General features: G+C 37.5%; 1 protein-coding gene and 1 non-coding gene across 4 annotated transcripts in view; one reads left to right on the top strand and one right to left on the bottom strand.

Moving 5' to 3' along the window:
- The window catches only part of RPS6KA3 (ribosomal protein S6 kinase A3), a 96,529-nt gene extending 80,627 nt beyond the window's left edge, over positions 1-15,902 (top strand). For all 3 annotated transcript variants that reach the window (XM_075539595.1, XM_075539594.1, XM_075539596.1), the window contains 7 exons: positions 962-1,051; positions 2,444-2,602; positions 2,986-3,147; positions 6,493-6,569; positions 7,059-7,176; positions 10,386-10,526; positions 11,450-15,902. In XM_075539595.1, the coding sequence (XP_075395710.1) occupies positions 962-1,051; positions 2,444-2,602; positions 2,986-3,147; positions 6,493-6,569; positions 7,059-7,176; positions 10,386-10,526; positions 11,450-11,572 (870 nt within the window). In that variant the 3' untranslated portion in view covers positions 11,573-15,902. The remainder of the gene's footprint in view (positions 1-961; positions 1,052-2,443; positions 2,603-2,985; positions 3,148-6,492; positions 6,570-7,058; positions 7,177-10,385; positions 10,527-11,449) is intronic.
- On the bottom strand, positions 5,986-6,176 carry LOC142435136 (U2 spliceosomal RNA). The gene has a single exon (XR_012781268.1). It is a non-coding gene; the product is annotated as a U2 spliceosomal RNA (small nuclear RNA).

Raw genomic sequence — 15,902 nt, 5'->3', positions numbered from 1 at the left:
CCATGGCATTGAGTTTGGTTGGGGTAGTGGCTATTCCGCCCCGTGCGTCACAGTCTGCCCTCCAAGTAGAAGACTGTTTACAACTAAATCCATCTTTGAGAGAAGATGGGGTTCATATTGAAAAGCTAATCTCTTTTCTAAGTTGTTAGTCTTTGCTATTGTATAGCTATTTTCAATTAGAAAATATGAGAGCCACAAAAGTTGTTTCTTACGACCCTTTGGATGAAATTAAAACAAAACTTGAGTTGATCCGCCCTCTCTTTTTCTTCAACTATAGTATTACTTTCATGGATTAAAACATTAATAGAAACATTTTTTAAGTAGCAGCTGACATAAAAGGGTTGGAAAACTACATTAGTATTTTAATAGGCTTTATTAAAATAATTAAACATAATTCCAGCCAAGTAAAATTGTAGGTGTGGTTTCTTCATCGCTTTTTGACTAGCTTCAAAAATAACCTTGTTTTATTTAACTGTTAATTAATTTTTATAAGTAGCTTACAAGTGATGTGACATTTCATTGAGGTATTTTATTGAAGAAAATACTGCTGATGGTGGTACAGAGATGCATTTAGCTGGGAGTCGGTCGCATTGAGGTAGAAGGCGGTAGACTTCCTAAATGTTTTAAAACATTCAAGAATAGAAGAAGTGCATGCTTACTTTATTTTTGGTTCCTTTTCTTGAGCCTTTTTAGTTCTTGGAAAGTTCTAAAGTCATTATAAAACTAAATCAGAGAGACTGGGTAGGAAAGTGACTCATGGAGAAGAATTTATCCTACTTCTTTGCCAGCTGGTTTTCCCCATTTTGATTAAATAGTCTGGCCAGGTGTTAAATAAAACTGGTTGATTAACAGCTTATAAAGTCAGTATTTATATAAGATAATACATTAGGTTTATAACTCTAAGGACAAGGTTATAAATGCATGGTTCTTAGAGATTTTGTCATACATATTTGCCTTTTAGATTATTGATAAAAGTAAGAGAGACCCAACTGAAGAAATTGAAATCCTCCTTCGTTATGGACAGCATCCGAACATTATTACTCTAAAGGACGTAAGTTGATTCTCTAATGCAAATCATTTGAATCTCTAACATACTTGGACTGTTTAAAAATAGGTTTTCAAAATGAACTGGATTTCATTAAGTTTAAAATGTAGTTTTAAGCACATTTGTGTACTCTTCAAGTATTAAAGTGTGTCTGTCAATATTAATTTTAACATCTGTATTTGCTTGGAATATTTAGAAACGAAATAATATTCAGGATTCCCTGATCACTCTCTCAAAGGACTCCACAATCCGCCTTCCATGGTGCTGCCAGAGAGAGCTCACACACTTTACTGACCATATCACTTCCCTGCCGAAAATTCCTGCCCCTGCTACCTCTGTAGTAGTTGTCATACTTCACACGCCCATGCCTTGATATGTACATTTTTTACATGTCTGTTTCCGTTCTTCTACGTCTTTGAATTTATGGCCCCTGTGAGTAGAAGGACCGAGTCACTGTCACACATCTAAGACTTGCATCTTCCAGGAAATCTGCCTTGCTCATCACCATCCCCAGTTGAAAGGAAGTGAGGTATCTTCCCCTGTGCTCCCATAATGCTTGGCTATCTATGTCCCACATGGCTTACCTGTAGGCAAAGGACATGAACTCCCCAGGTAGCATAACATCCTCACCTGCTTGTGGTGCTCAAAGAGGCTATAACTCTGGGGGTCATAGATGAAGAACTTTTAAAGTACCTTTCACCTCTGAGATTTCCTCAGATTAATTTATCACTGCTCAGTATTAGAAAAAAAAAGTTAAACTTGATCCCATTAAAATGTGAAACTATTTAATTAAAAAACACACAAAACAAGCCAAGTCCACTGTCTTCAAGTCAATTCTGACTCAAGATTTCCCAGACTACAAACCTGTATAGTAGCACATCTTTATGGTAGCTTCATCTTTTCCCAGTGCAGTGGTTAGTGGAATTACGCTATCAACCTTATCTTCTGGTTTAGGACTAATCTACAACTTGTCTTTTAATTTAAGCAAAACCAGAATAACTCATTTGTACTTTGTATTTAAACACAAAAGTTCTACAAATGCAGGTGCTTCAGGAAAAGCAGAGGAGTTTGGCTTTCTACCAACTCTGTCACCACTCGATAAAAAAGAGATCAAAAAGGGGAATGGGGGAAAATTTTTTTTTGAAGAAGGAATGAGCCCCTAAAACTGGAAGTTCGGTCTTCATGCATATTTACTTAGATTGCCTTGAATTCTGTTTCACAGGAAAAAGTATAGGATTAAACAGTCAGACCCATCTGTTTCATATCTCCCAGTGATTGTGAGAGCTAAAATATTCCACCAGTATAACACAAGCCTCAATTTCCCTTTAATATGCAAACTTTCGTGTGAAAACACAAAAGTAAAATTACTTTTTGACATTTTAATTTTGCATTTTATAGGTATATGATGATGGAAAATACGTGTACGTAGTAACAGAGCTTATGAAAGGGGGTGAATTGCTGGATAAAATTCTCAGACAGAAATTTTTCTCTGAACGCGAAGCCAGCGCTGTCCTGTTTACTATAACCAAAACTGTGGAATATCTTCACGCCCAAGGGGTAAGTCTTGGAACACCTTATATATGCTCACTCTGATGCCTTTAGCTTCTCATACAAAGACTTGGCATGTGATAAAGTATTTGCTGGATGACTGAATAACCTGAAGCTTGATATGATTGTTATTTACATTGTTCCCTTTACCTTGGTTTTCAATTGGGCAGAGAGCAGGGAGACAAAGGCTGTATCTTCCTCTCAGTCCTTGCCCCAGTTCTAAGATAGGGACTTCTACTTGCATTATGTGCAAATTGTGTTCATTACCAGCATTTTGTTTCTGTAGGATTATTTCAAAATGGCAGTCATCATCTTGCTGTTGGAGAGCTTCTGAGGACATTCAAGTAATGGAATTGGAATGTTAATGTACCTGTAATTTGTGTTTCCATTAGGTAGTTCACAGAGACTTGAAACCTAGCAACATTCTTTATGTGGATGAATCTGGTAATCCAGAGTCAATTCGAATTTGTGATTTTGGTTTTGCAAAACAACTCCGAGCTGAAAATGGTCTTCTAATGACTCCTTGTTACACTGCAAATTTTGTGGCACCAGAGGTAATTGTGATAGTTCGCTTGCAATATTTGCGAATATGAAAAAAAAACCTATTTGCTGCATTCAAGATAGCATACTTAGCATGCCTTGTGTGAAAACTTGTTGATCAAATAATGAAAAGGAAATACCAGCTCCTCTTGTTCTTGTATTGGGAGTTAAGTCCATGCTTGCCCCAACTTCTGTCTTTTAGGAGATGAAATTTTTTTTCTGTAAGATATGTATATTTAAATAGAGCAAACAATCTAATATAGAAGTTTAAATAAATGTAGATGATTTCAAAACTGACAATATATAAAAAGTTAGTCACTGCCTTGAATAGTTTATATGCTGCATCCAATAATTTATATAGGACATTCATTTTTAAGGCAGAAGAATCTAATTTTACATATAATGATTTGATTCTTACATCTAAGGATCAAATTGGGTGTAGACAGATTCCTTGATAATAAGCACTTATCTGGGGTGAGAATTTCATTCTTAGTGTATATAATATAGGAGATGCATCTGAGTGAACATAAAAAAAGATGAACACTAAGACACATACAATGGTTTTCAATGAGACTAACCATTCTCTTTTTGCAGTGAAACTACTCCCATAACCAATGAACAAACAGATATATTCTTTCTGATATATATAGTACATTAAAAGTTTGAAATATCAAAGAGTGATCATTTTGGAGTGTGTTACTTTAGACTCTGGTTTTCAAAACCACTAGTGTAAAAGGCAGCCTGACTAGTTAAAAACAGCTAAATGTCAACTCACACTGCTTTGTGGAAGGCTACCACTTCGGTTATTTCTACTCCATAAACAAAATTCTGTGCAGGGAAGAAATCAACTTTTTTTTTTAAAGAACCCCCTCTCCACCATGCCCAAATGTGCAAAAATACTCATCAATAATTAGAAAGGATATTCTTAAAGAAAGCATCACATCGTAATTTCAGAAATCAAAAGCATCAAAGCCAGACAGACACAAGAACGTCTCAAGACTAGTGGGGCGGACAAATCTGTGGGATCAACCTGCCTGCTAGATAGGAACCCTGGGAGATGTGCTCATGGAAGGAGATGACATTTTTGTGGCTGGCTGTTATCACTGTGCGGTTCCTCTCAGTGCAGGCAATTAATGGGCACCAGCAAGCTCTACTCTTTTCCTAATACCTTTTTTTTTTTTTTTTGGTGTCCTGGGTTTTGTCCCTATCTTTCTGTTTGTTTCTTTCTTAGGCTAAAACTTCAAGGTCATTTTTTTGTCTTCAGCTACCTAGCTCCCTTCACTGTCATCTCCTAACACCAGGTCTGACCCATAGATACAAAGCTACTGCTTTGGGCAGCTTCCTTTTGCTTAGCACCTCTAGTTTCGCATTATATCCTAGGAAATCTAAAATATATTATTTTGTCCTTCAAACTCCGTGTCTTTTTTTTTAGTATGTAAAACAATAAAAAAGATGATTATTAAAAGATAATAGTAAAAATAATCATTACCTAATTTGTGACTTATATGCTGGGCATATATATTTCAAGATTGAAGCATCACAACCTCTAGTTTATATAAACTGATTGATTCTCCCTTGTGAGTATATAAGGGGAGTACTTTTATTTGCATTTTATAGGAAGTCTAGGTACAGAAGTGAGCAGTGTTAGGTAACTTGCCTGAAATCAGCTCTGCATGTGCATACAGTTTGTCTCCATGAGCTGTGGATCTTTCACAGTTTTATTACCTTTTAGATGTAAAATGCTATTTCTCTCAATAGCCTGCTTGAATGTGCTCTTTCCCATGTTGAAATCCGTGTGAGTGGGCCCAATTAGGGACAGTTTACTTGTTTGTCCATGTATCCAGTCTGTGGCACACAATGTTGGTCAAACTTGGGCAACTATTCTAGCGAGTTCATTTTCCACATACACATTTCCTGCTTCATACAAGCTGCCTGCTTAGTGAGTTTGCCATGTAAAATTATGCCTTTGTTCATTCCACCCCTGAAATGTTTTTATTTCAAAACCTTCCCCTAAATTCACCTTCATGGGGAAATCATCCACGATTAAACTCTTCATTAGACTTGTCTCCCGTGCACCAGTTAGTCATCCGAGTTAAATCCCCTTTCCTCTCCATTTCTCTTCTGATTCTGACTCCCAATTATTTTAGACCCCTTTCCTTTATCAGAGCCATCTAATCTATGCTGTACTTCCAGTTTAACCTAGAGACAGTTTTCTCTCCCTCATTTTTGCATCATGCTGGTGCTCACAACCTCTCCCAGACAGAATACGTGATCAGTTGCCTCCTATTGGGTGTTCTTGTTTCCAGTCTCCTCTTTCCAGCACTTTCTTTATTCCTTGAGAATCTTTCATTTTCCTGTTGAATCCTTCAGTGATACCTGATTGCCTCCAGGAAAAAATAACTAAATCCCTTAGCAAAATATTTACTCATAGCCATGAAGTCTTTCTACTGCTAATATCACAACTTTGCCCTCTGACACCAATAAATTTCTTGCTTAGCATACCTCTACCCTTTGAAGGTCCTCTGCATTTTCCCCTCATACCTTTGTCTACCGAATCCATACTTACAGGCCTCCTATAAGCATGAGGCCCTCTCCACATAGAAGAAATAGCTTTTCACCTTTAAAACCCACAGAACATAATTTTATTATAGCATATATCACATTGAATTATTAACCTTTTTATTTATTTCCACTGCCTGCTCCTGATTTTTCTATCAGGCAGAAAATTATGTTTTCTTGTTTTGTTTTTTGTTTTTCTGTCACAGTTCATGCCTTATAATTATTAAATAATAGAATGAATCAAGTTACATCTATATATTATACTCAATCATTTTTACGAAGTATTCTTTTTTTTTTTGTGCACCATTCCTGGAAGTACTGCAATACCAGGTCGATGTGTGGAGTGGACGGAGCAAGCTCCTATTCCATCTCCCAGCTCCAAAAATCCATTTAATATATTGTCCTCAGATAGAGGACGTATCAGATAATAAACTGATAAGAACAAATACTACACTTGATCTTAGCCAAAAGGCCGAGAAGTGATGACGAAGTATTCTTAAAAGTATTATTTTCTGTAACAATGTCAACACTATGCAGACTATAAATTCATTAAAATAGGAAAATTATGTTCTATTTATTTTCTTTCTATGCCCACGCTAGCACTCAATAAATGTTACTTTGCATACCAAAATTCAATGTTTGTATTTATGTAAGTTTGTAGTTTTAGATATTGTAGGATAAGATGAACATATTACCTGTTGAAGTCTTATTTTGTTGATGTCTTTCTAATTCACTTCAGTTTTCTATCACGTCCTATCCAACCAAGCAATATTATGCAATCTTTACGTTTCCTTTTCTAGGTTCTAAAAAGACAAGGCTATGATGCTGCTTGTGATATATGGAGTCTTGGTGTTCTCCTGTACACAATGCTTACCGGGTAAGTTAGCCTGTGTGTTGTAAGCATTTATTCATTATAATCTTGTTTAAATTACCTAGATCTTTTAATCCATTCCTTGTAATAGTTTTCTGGTTTATTCCCATACTATCCAATATAATAGATAAAATTATAGCTATGTTGTCATTTATATGTCTTGAAATCGCAAAATGATTTTTAAAAATTCTCAGATTCTATTTTGGTATCTATTGTTATATCAAAAACTGATATTTTAATAATACCCTATTTTATAACACGTTATCTCTTATAATTTTTATATTTATGCATCCTAATATTTTTCACATTTTAACTTCAACACAGCTTTATTCAACTTCATATGTGGGGGTGGGGAGGAGATCTTAATCATTAGTGATTTATTAAATACCCTGTGAATTAAATATTCAGTGTACTTTTGAGCACTGGATATAAACCTAAAGACTCCCAACCACATAAGACCTATTATTCATTAACATTTTAATTTTCTTCTATTAGTTACACTCCATTTGCAAATGGCCCTGATGATACCCCAGAAGAAATACTGGCTCGAATAGGTAGTGGGAAATTCTCGCTCAGTGGTGGTTACTGGAATTCTGTTTCAGATACAGCCAAGGTGAGTGTGAATGACATGCCTTTGAGAAAATAAAGTTGTATAATCCCCAGTGAAAGGAATAAATTAGTTAGGGACTTCAGTTGACACTCCCTAATAACTTAAATTCAAAAATGGTTTAGGTTTGTGTTTCTTTCCCAGAAGATCGATCTACAGCCATTTCTGACTGAGAGACACATGACTGATTTTGATAGTGGCAGCTTCACATTTAGCTTGTCTTGTTAAATCCTCTTAATAACTACAGATGGCAGGATCTCCATTTCATATGGAATTCAACAGTCAGAATTTTCCTGACAATTTCCCCGTGGTACTTCAAAAAAATAAAAAATAAAGCTGATTCCAAAACCCTTATTCCTAGAATAATGACACCGGGTTATTTGTCATTTTGTTCTCATTCACTTATATTTCACTATGGTTATTTAAGTGAAAAGGCCCCTGGTAGCATACTTGGTAGGTTACGATTTAGGCTGCTAACTGCATGGTCAGCAGTTCAAACCGCCCGACACTCTTCTGGAGAAAGATGAGTCTTTTTGCTCCCATAAAGATTCACAGGTTGGAGCCCCTAACAAAATGATTTTAAAAAATAAAAATAAGTAGGAGAAAAGATTTTAAAAAGAAAAGCCTAAAAAAGATTCACAGGTTGGAAACCCACAGGGAGGGACACTCTGCTCTTATAGGCTCACAGTCAGTCAGAATCAACTCGATGGCGGTGAGTTTGAGTATTTATTTTAATCTGATGAAAAACTAAGTGAAGATAGAGACAGAGAACTATATCCAACTCACAGCATGGCATAAACTGCCCTAAGTTCTATAGTTATTGCTAGTAACTTGTACTGTATTATACAGTTAAGGTTTATGGTTACAAGCATGATGTAATTTTATTACAATCACCCACAATATTGGGACTAGCTGCTCTGTCAAGTTGCTGTTTCCTCACAAGAGCATGCTGTCTACATTCATGCCATCCACAAAAGGAGCGATATACGTCATACATGAGTTGGAGAAGGACAGGACCATAACTATCATTCAGTAAGCACTTAGGAGCCAAGTCGCTTGCTGACATGTTTACCTGCATTGTTTGATTCAGTCCTCAGTGACCTGATATAAGGATTTTGATGTAGACGATTTTCAATATTCTAGATCAAGCACAAGGACCTAAACTAGAGCAGTTGCAGTAAAGAAACTTAGGAAGCAGAATGGGCTTGGTAGTTTATTGGACATATAAGTGAGGGGCATGTGGATGTCAAGCAGGCAGTCTACATTTCTACCGCGTGTTGGTACAGTCACCAAGATGTGAAATTCAAGAGAAGTGTTTTGATGAAGAATGATGAGTTGGATGAAGTGCTTAGGTAATAAATAACTAAGAGATGTCCATTAAGACATCATTTTAGCAGAAAATCGTGGGGTTGGAGTTTTGAAGATAAGAGTTTCATCATCTGTCACAATTAGAACCATAGGCATGAATGAATGATGATGAGTGAAATGATGAATTATGAGAAAACCAAGGAAGGCGTTCGGGGAATTGTTAACATTTAAAGGGGAAGTGGACAGCAAGAATGGTCTGTCTGTATTCCCTCGGGCAGTTTTGCAACCTTGTCTATACATTTTAAACACTGGTCTACTTTTTAGAATTTGTAAGAGGAGAATCCTAACTTTTCCTTTTTGTTTATAATTCTATTTAGTAGATGATTCTTCTTGCTGTTGGTAGTAACAAAAAGTAAGAAATCATGGATGTCTCGTAGCAAAGGAGTGCTTGGAGTAACAGCTCCCTGCTCCCTAATATCCACTTATATACCAACTTGTATTGCTTCTTTCTCATAAGTACCTCAGTTTTCCTGTCCCTGATGTTATCATCTCTCCTCCCAGTCACTTCAGTGGCATCTGCAGACCTAAGCTCTTCAATACAAATTTACTCTCATGGTCTTCATGATCTTGTCTCTTCTTCTCACCTCATTCACTTTATCTGATCTTCCTTCTCCTTTACTGTGTGTGCTACATCCACATTGTACTCCTTTCACCTACTTACTTGAGGCGTGTTCCCTCACCCCTGAAAGCTTCCTCCAGACACGTTCTTTCTGCCTGAAATACTGTTTCCCCTCCCCTTCTCTAATCTAGCTGCTGCTTACCCTTCAGAGCTCACCTTCCTCTTGAGAAGTCACTTCTATGCCACCCCACCCAGATCAGGTCAGGTGTCTGTCTGTTCTTCCAGCTAACTCGAATATTCATCCCATTAAAGAACTTAGTTGCTTTGGAATTGCTTCCTTGATTGTCCCTCACTGGACTGTAAGCTTTTTGAGGTCAGAGTTCATATCTATCTTTTTCAGTTCTAAATACACAGTGCCAAAAAGGATCCTTGAACCTTTAATGAAATATCATGTATATTTTGAATGAAAAATTCAAGGTATAGTAAATGGATTATAATGTGGATAGCTTTTTTATGTGTGATTACTATCACAATTGCTACCGGTTTTTTTTTTTAAGTAAAACTGAGGAGTGATTAGGTAGATATAAGATATTTACACAGTAAAGCATTTGGATAGAGTCTCTGTTTGCAGTGATTTTCTTTTTAAGGGGTTATAGGCAAATTCTTTTGCTTTTCTAAATTTTTCTGATTTTTATATAATGCCTAGGAGTTCCTTTGGAACTTTTTTGAAAGAAAAAATTTTAAAGAGCGCTCTAAAAAAATCTCTAGGAGATAGGCAAGATATAAACTCTAATGGCCTACCTTATTTGACATTTAGCACTGAAGACAATAGTAGTAAATCTATCTGATTATTGTGCCATAAATGACCTCTATGACTAAAAAACACCCCCTATGATTAGCAGTCATCACAAGGCAAGTATAATGCTTGCTTTGATTGTTATTATATGTCAACTTAAGTGAGCCATGATGCTCACTGGTTTGGTAGTCATACAATGATATGCAGTTACATAATGGCATGACCATTCTTCATTTTCTGATCTGTTATAGTCATCCTTCATTGTTGCAAACAACTCATTATTGTTTAATGACCTGGTCATGAGAACCTAACCATATCAATGAATGAGGAGTATGTGTATTAGCTTTTACCAAATTATTATGTAAGCTGAAAGGTCTTACCAGGAAAAAAAGCAGCATCATAGCTTCTATGAAAGTGTGCCCAGTAGTATCTGTCACCACAGGAAAACACAAAACGAATGAAGTTGTGTCTCCATTCCTATGCCAATTACAGGACCTGGTGTCAAAGATGCTTCATGTAGACCCTCATCAGAGGTTGACTGCTGCCCTTGTGCTCAGACATCCCTGGATTGTCCACTGGGACCAACTGCCACAGTACCAGCTAAACAGACAGGATGCACCCCACCTAGTAAAGGTTTGTATTGACCAAATGCTGCAGGAATTATAAGGTCAGCTCTCCATACCTCGTGGCCAACAAACAAAACAAGTGCATTTCCTTTGGTACCAGGAATGATTTAGGAAAGAAAAGGCAAAAGACTTCAGTAGGACTTTGAATTCATTTCCATCTACCAAAGCAGGAAACTGGAGCCATGGTGGTGCAGCTCACTTGAACGCACCAGCTGCTCCTTGGTAGAAAGATGGTGCGACAGTCTGCTTCTGTACTGGTACAGCCTTGGAAAGCTCATGGCAAGTCTACCCATGGAATTGTTATGGGACGAAATCGATTCATAAGTCACAGGTTTGGTAGGAAGCCCTGGTGGTGTAGTGGGTTACGCATTGAGCTGCAAACCTCAAGGTTAGCAGTTTGAAACCACCAGCCACTCCACAGGAAAAAGATGAGGCTTTCTAGAAACCAGCCTTGGAAATGCACAGATCCAGTTCTACCCTATCCTATCAGGTCATTATGAGTTGGAATCCACTCGATGGCAGTAGCTTACCTTCCTGCCATCGAGGGGATTCCAAATCATAGCCACCCTTTAAAACAGATAGATTACTAAAAATAAGGACAGAGAAGTTTATGGATTACCACACTTTCCTTGACAAAGCAACGGAATTCATCAGCAGTGACAGCATAGGTTTCAAAAGAGCAGACCATGCTGCCTCTCATAAGTAATGAGTCCTGAGTTGAGAGAGAACCGCTTGCTGTATGAGCCCACCCTGTCATCTCCCCCACATTAGCACCTGCAATTTCCCCACCATCAGGTTTGACCTGTGTGATGATTTTCGCTGTGAGCCTCATATATGTAACTCTTCATATGAAATTTCCATTTTGTGTGTTGGGTGTATGTGACTGACTTACCCCCATGTCATTTTTGTTGTTGCCTTTACTTTTTTTAGGGTGCCATGGCAGCTACATATTCTGCTTTAAACCGTAACCAATCACCAATTTTGGAACCAGTAGGCCGCTCTACTCTTGCTCAGCGGAGAGGTATTAAAAAAATCACCTCAACAGCTCTGTGAAGTGAACCTCAGTGAGTTATTGGGTACCATGATGCAAGCTGATAGCACAAGTTCTGGCGACAGGTAGCACATATCTGAAAGACACCTGCAAGCACACACTGTCCCAGCTGGTACCCATAATGCTGCTGCTCCTGCTGCTGCTCCTGCTTTTGTCTCTTCTCGCTTTAAATCAGCGGTTCTCAACCTGTGGGTCGCGACCCCTTTGGGGTTGAACGACCCTTTCACAGGGGTCATCTAAGACCAGCGGTTCTCAACCTGTGGGTCGCCTAAGACTATCAGAAAACACGTATTTCCGATGGTCTTAGGAACCGAGATACCGCTCCTCTATCCGTCTCCAGGTGGGTCCGCCCACATGAAGATATGCCCACATACGAGTACCCGGCGTGAAGACTGTTACCCATGCGACACCATGCTTCAAGACAAAATTTCATTTATTTGTAATTAGAAATAAATATTTCACAATATATAATAATATTGTTTTGTGATTCATCACTATGCTTTCATTATGTTCAATTTGTACCAATGAAAACATATCCTGCCTATCATATATTTACACTATGATTCATAATAGTAGCAAAATTACAGTTATGAGGTAGCAACGAAAATAATTTTATGGTTGGGTCACCACAACAGGAGGAACTCTATCAGAGTGTCGCAGCATTAGGAAGGTTGAGAACCACTGCCTCAGACCATCAGAAAACACATATTTCCGATGGTCTTGGGAACCGAGACACCGCTCCTCTATCCGTCTCCAGGCGGGTCTGCCCACATGCAGATACGCCCACATAGGAGTACCCTGCGTGAAGACATCATCGCGTCAACCCCATCACATACACCCCATACAAATACAGGTGTGTGTGACAGGGTTGGCGCCATAATGTACTTATGCGGACCAGTCACCCGTGTAGAGAGCAGTTGCTGTGTTGAAAGCAGCTACTCTGTTAAAAGCAGCTACTGTGTTGAAAGCAGCAGTATTAGAGGTAAAACAACACTTCATAAATTATAATTACTTGGTAAATGTAAAATCATGTACTGTAAAATCATCAACTACTAAGAAAAAAAATATCTGTACCATGGGAACTTAATTTGGATGCTGATCGGTCTTTTTATATTCAGCTGTGGTTGATGTGAATACTACCCCCTTGTGATAGTAACAGGTATGTAAAAAAACACCGAGAATGGTAAATTATAGGAAACTTTAATGAACTGTATTGACTGAACTATGCCATGTACCATCTTTCGTATTAAAGCTATTGTTATATATTATTTTCATTAGCAAACCATCCCATGACAATGGATCGGGTAGAGAAGAACGTTAAGAAAAGGAAATATAGTGAGGATTTCTTACAGTATGGTTTTACCTCAATAATTACAGCAGGAATTGAGAAACCGCAATGTGTTATTTGTTGTGAAGTTCTATCAGCTGAATCTATGAAGCCAAACAAACTAAAACGCCATTTTGATAGCAAGCATCTGAGCTTTGCCAGCAAGGATACCAACTATTTTAGAAGCAAAACTGATGAATTCAAGAAAGCCAGAGGTGACACTGGTAGCAAGTACCACAAACAAAACGTAGCAGCCGTTGAAGCTTCATATTGGGTGGCACTCAGAATTGCCAGAGCTATGAAACCTCGCACCATTGCTGAGGATTTACTGTTGCCAATGGTCAAAGACATTGTTAGAGTTAAGATTGGAGACGAATTTGTTATGAAATTGTGTACAATTTCCTTATCTAACAACACTGTCTGCAGAAAAATAGATGACATGTCTGCTGATATTCTTGATCAGGTAATCCAGGAAAATAAATCTGTTCCATTTCCCATATTTAGCTTCCAGCTTGATGAATCTCCAGATGTTGCACTGTTCACAGTTACTGATTTACATGAGGTATATTGATGATGGCGATTTTAACGATGAGTTTCTTTTTTGGCAAACCTCTTGAAATGATAACTGCACATGATGTATTTGACAGAGTTGGCTCATTTCTGAAGGAGCATAAGATCTCCTGGGAAAAGATTTGTGGCGTGTGCACAGATGGTGCTCCAGCTATGCTAGGATGTCGATCTGGATTTCAACGTTTGGTACTAAATGAGCCACCAAATGTCATCGAAACTCACTGTATGATACTTCGGTAAATATTAGCAAGGAAGACGCTGCCACAAGGGTTACACAAAGTAATGGAAAGTGTCCTCAGTTCTGTCAATTTTGTAAAGGCGAGCACTTTAAACAGTCGACTGTGTTCAAAACTGTGCAACGAGTTGAATGTTCCAAATAATGCTCTGTTATTTCACACTGAAATGAGATGGTTGTCAAGACATAAAGTTTTAACATGTGTTTTTGAGCTTTGTGATGAACTCAAAACATTTTTTAATCAGAAAGCATGACCACAGTTCAAAGCACTTTTCAGCGATAAAAGTGAACTGCAGATTATAGCTTACTTGGTTAACATCGTTGTCATCTTGAATGAGTTAAATTTATCTCTGCAAGGACCAAATGCAACATGCCTTGATTTGTCTGAAAAGATCCGATCATTCCAAATGAAACTTCAGCTTTGGCCAAAAAAAATTGGATGAAAATAAAATTTACATGTTACCTACCTTATCTGCTTTCTTTGAGGAACATGACATTGAACCAGACAAAAGGATTATGATTGTGAAAGAATACTTGCAGATGAAATTTCATCATACTTTCCAAATCTACCTGACACCCCATTTGCACTTGCCAGAAGCCCATTCTCAAAGTTGAAGATGTTCCTGAGACAGCACAAGGTGTTCATTGAACTTACCTAACAGCGATGCAGCGAGAACTGATTTCTCCACAATGCCAGTTACAAAATTCTAGATCAAGTGTTTGCAGTCATATCCTGTTCTGCCTGAGACTGTGTTGCGCCTTCTTCCATTTCCAACAACATATCTTTGTGAAGCAGGGTTTTCCAGCGTGTTGGTGATCAAGTCTAACTACAGAAGTAGACTTGCTGTGGAAGACGATCTTCATAGTGCTCTTGCAAAGACGGCCCCGAGGATTTCTGATCTGGTGAGAAAGAAGCTATCTCAACCCTCGCATTGACATTGGCTTTTTACGCATACTGTCGCAAAAAGTAGCAATGCAGTTTACTGTTGTTATATTAAGACTGTTACCCATGCTACACCATGCTTCAAAACAAAATTTCAGTTATTTATAATTAGAAATAATATTTCACTATATAATTACACATTGTTTTGTGATTAATCACTATGCTTTATGTTCAATTTGTAACAATGAAAATACATCCTGCATATCAAATATTTACATGACGATTCTTAACAGTAGCAAACTGACAATTATGAAGTAGCAACGAAAATAATTTTATGGTTGGGGTCACCACAACATGAGAACCTGTATTAAAGGGTCGCGGCATTAGGAAGGTTGAGAACCACTGCTTTAAATGATTGTTCACAAGTTAGATTTTCCGGGAGCTTCGGATTGAAAGAAAATGGAAACATGACAGAGATGTATTCACTGAATCAACAAGAAGAAAAATGGACATATGAATACCACCTAAAATACACTGAATAAAGTACTCTATACCATATAGCATTATTTTTATAGCAAATATTTTATGTCCCTTAAATATTCTTTGTTAGTTTTAGGGGATGGACAGTTTATGTTAAGCACTTAGCTTAAACAATCTGTTTATATTAGCACTGTATCCTTTGTGCCATCCAACATTTTGTATGTTTTTGTAAACAGTTCATATACAGTACATTTCTGTACTGCTTTCTTTAATGTATACATGCCTTGTTTAACTTGGAATCTTATTAATCAATTATTAAATCTGATTAAATAGTTCACCTGGATTAGCAGTATTGTTGGACAGTCCTAAAATCAGCCAGATTGTGGAATAGCTGTTGAATGTAACACTTTCAAAATGTACATACCTTTCTCCATGTCTGTTTCATTGGTTTGTGTGTGTGTGTGTGTCTGTGTTTCTTAAAGTCAGGTGCTCTTTCAGACTAACCTAGTGAGCTGTGAAGGAGTGGGAAAGTCGTGTGTGTGGCATGGTACACCTGTGAAGTTAGTCCATATACTTTGCATTTCCTTGGGGTTGATTTTTTTTTCGTAAAGGAAGTAGCCCTTTTCTAATCATAAGTGTTATCCCTACCTAGAATTGGGCATATAATTTGACATTTGCTAATGTATATCAAGGACCTTTTAAGAGTCATGGTGAAGAGATTGGCAGTTAAAAATTTAGCAACGGGTAATTGAGCTATTGGATATCTCATGTTCAAGTTGTTGATCTATATTAAGCATTAATTTGAATGTAATAAATGCCACATGCCTTTATATTAAA

This window comes from Tenrec ecaudatus, chromosome X (assembly GCF_050624435.1).
Source record: "Tenrec ecaudatus isolate mTenEca1 chromosome X, mTenEca1.hap1, whole genome shotgun sequence".
NCBI classification, from domain to species: Eukaryota; Metazoa; Chordata; class Mammalia; order Afrosoricida; family Tenrecidae; genus Tenrec; species Tenrec ecaudatus.
Note: the sequence above shows the minus strand (reverse complement) of the source record. Positions and strands in the feature narration are given on the sequence as shown.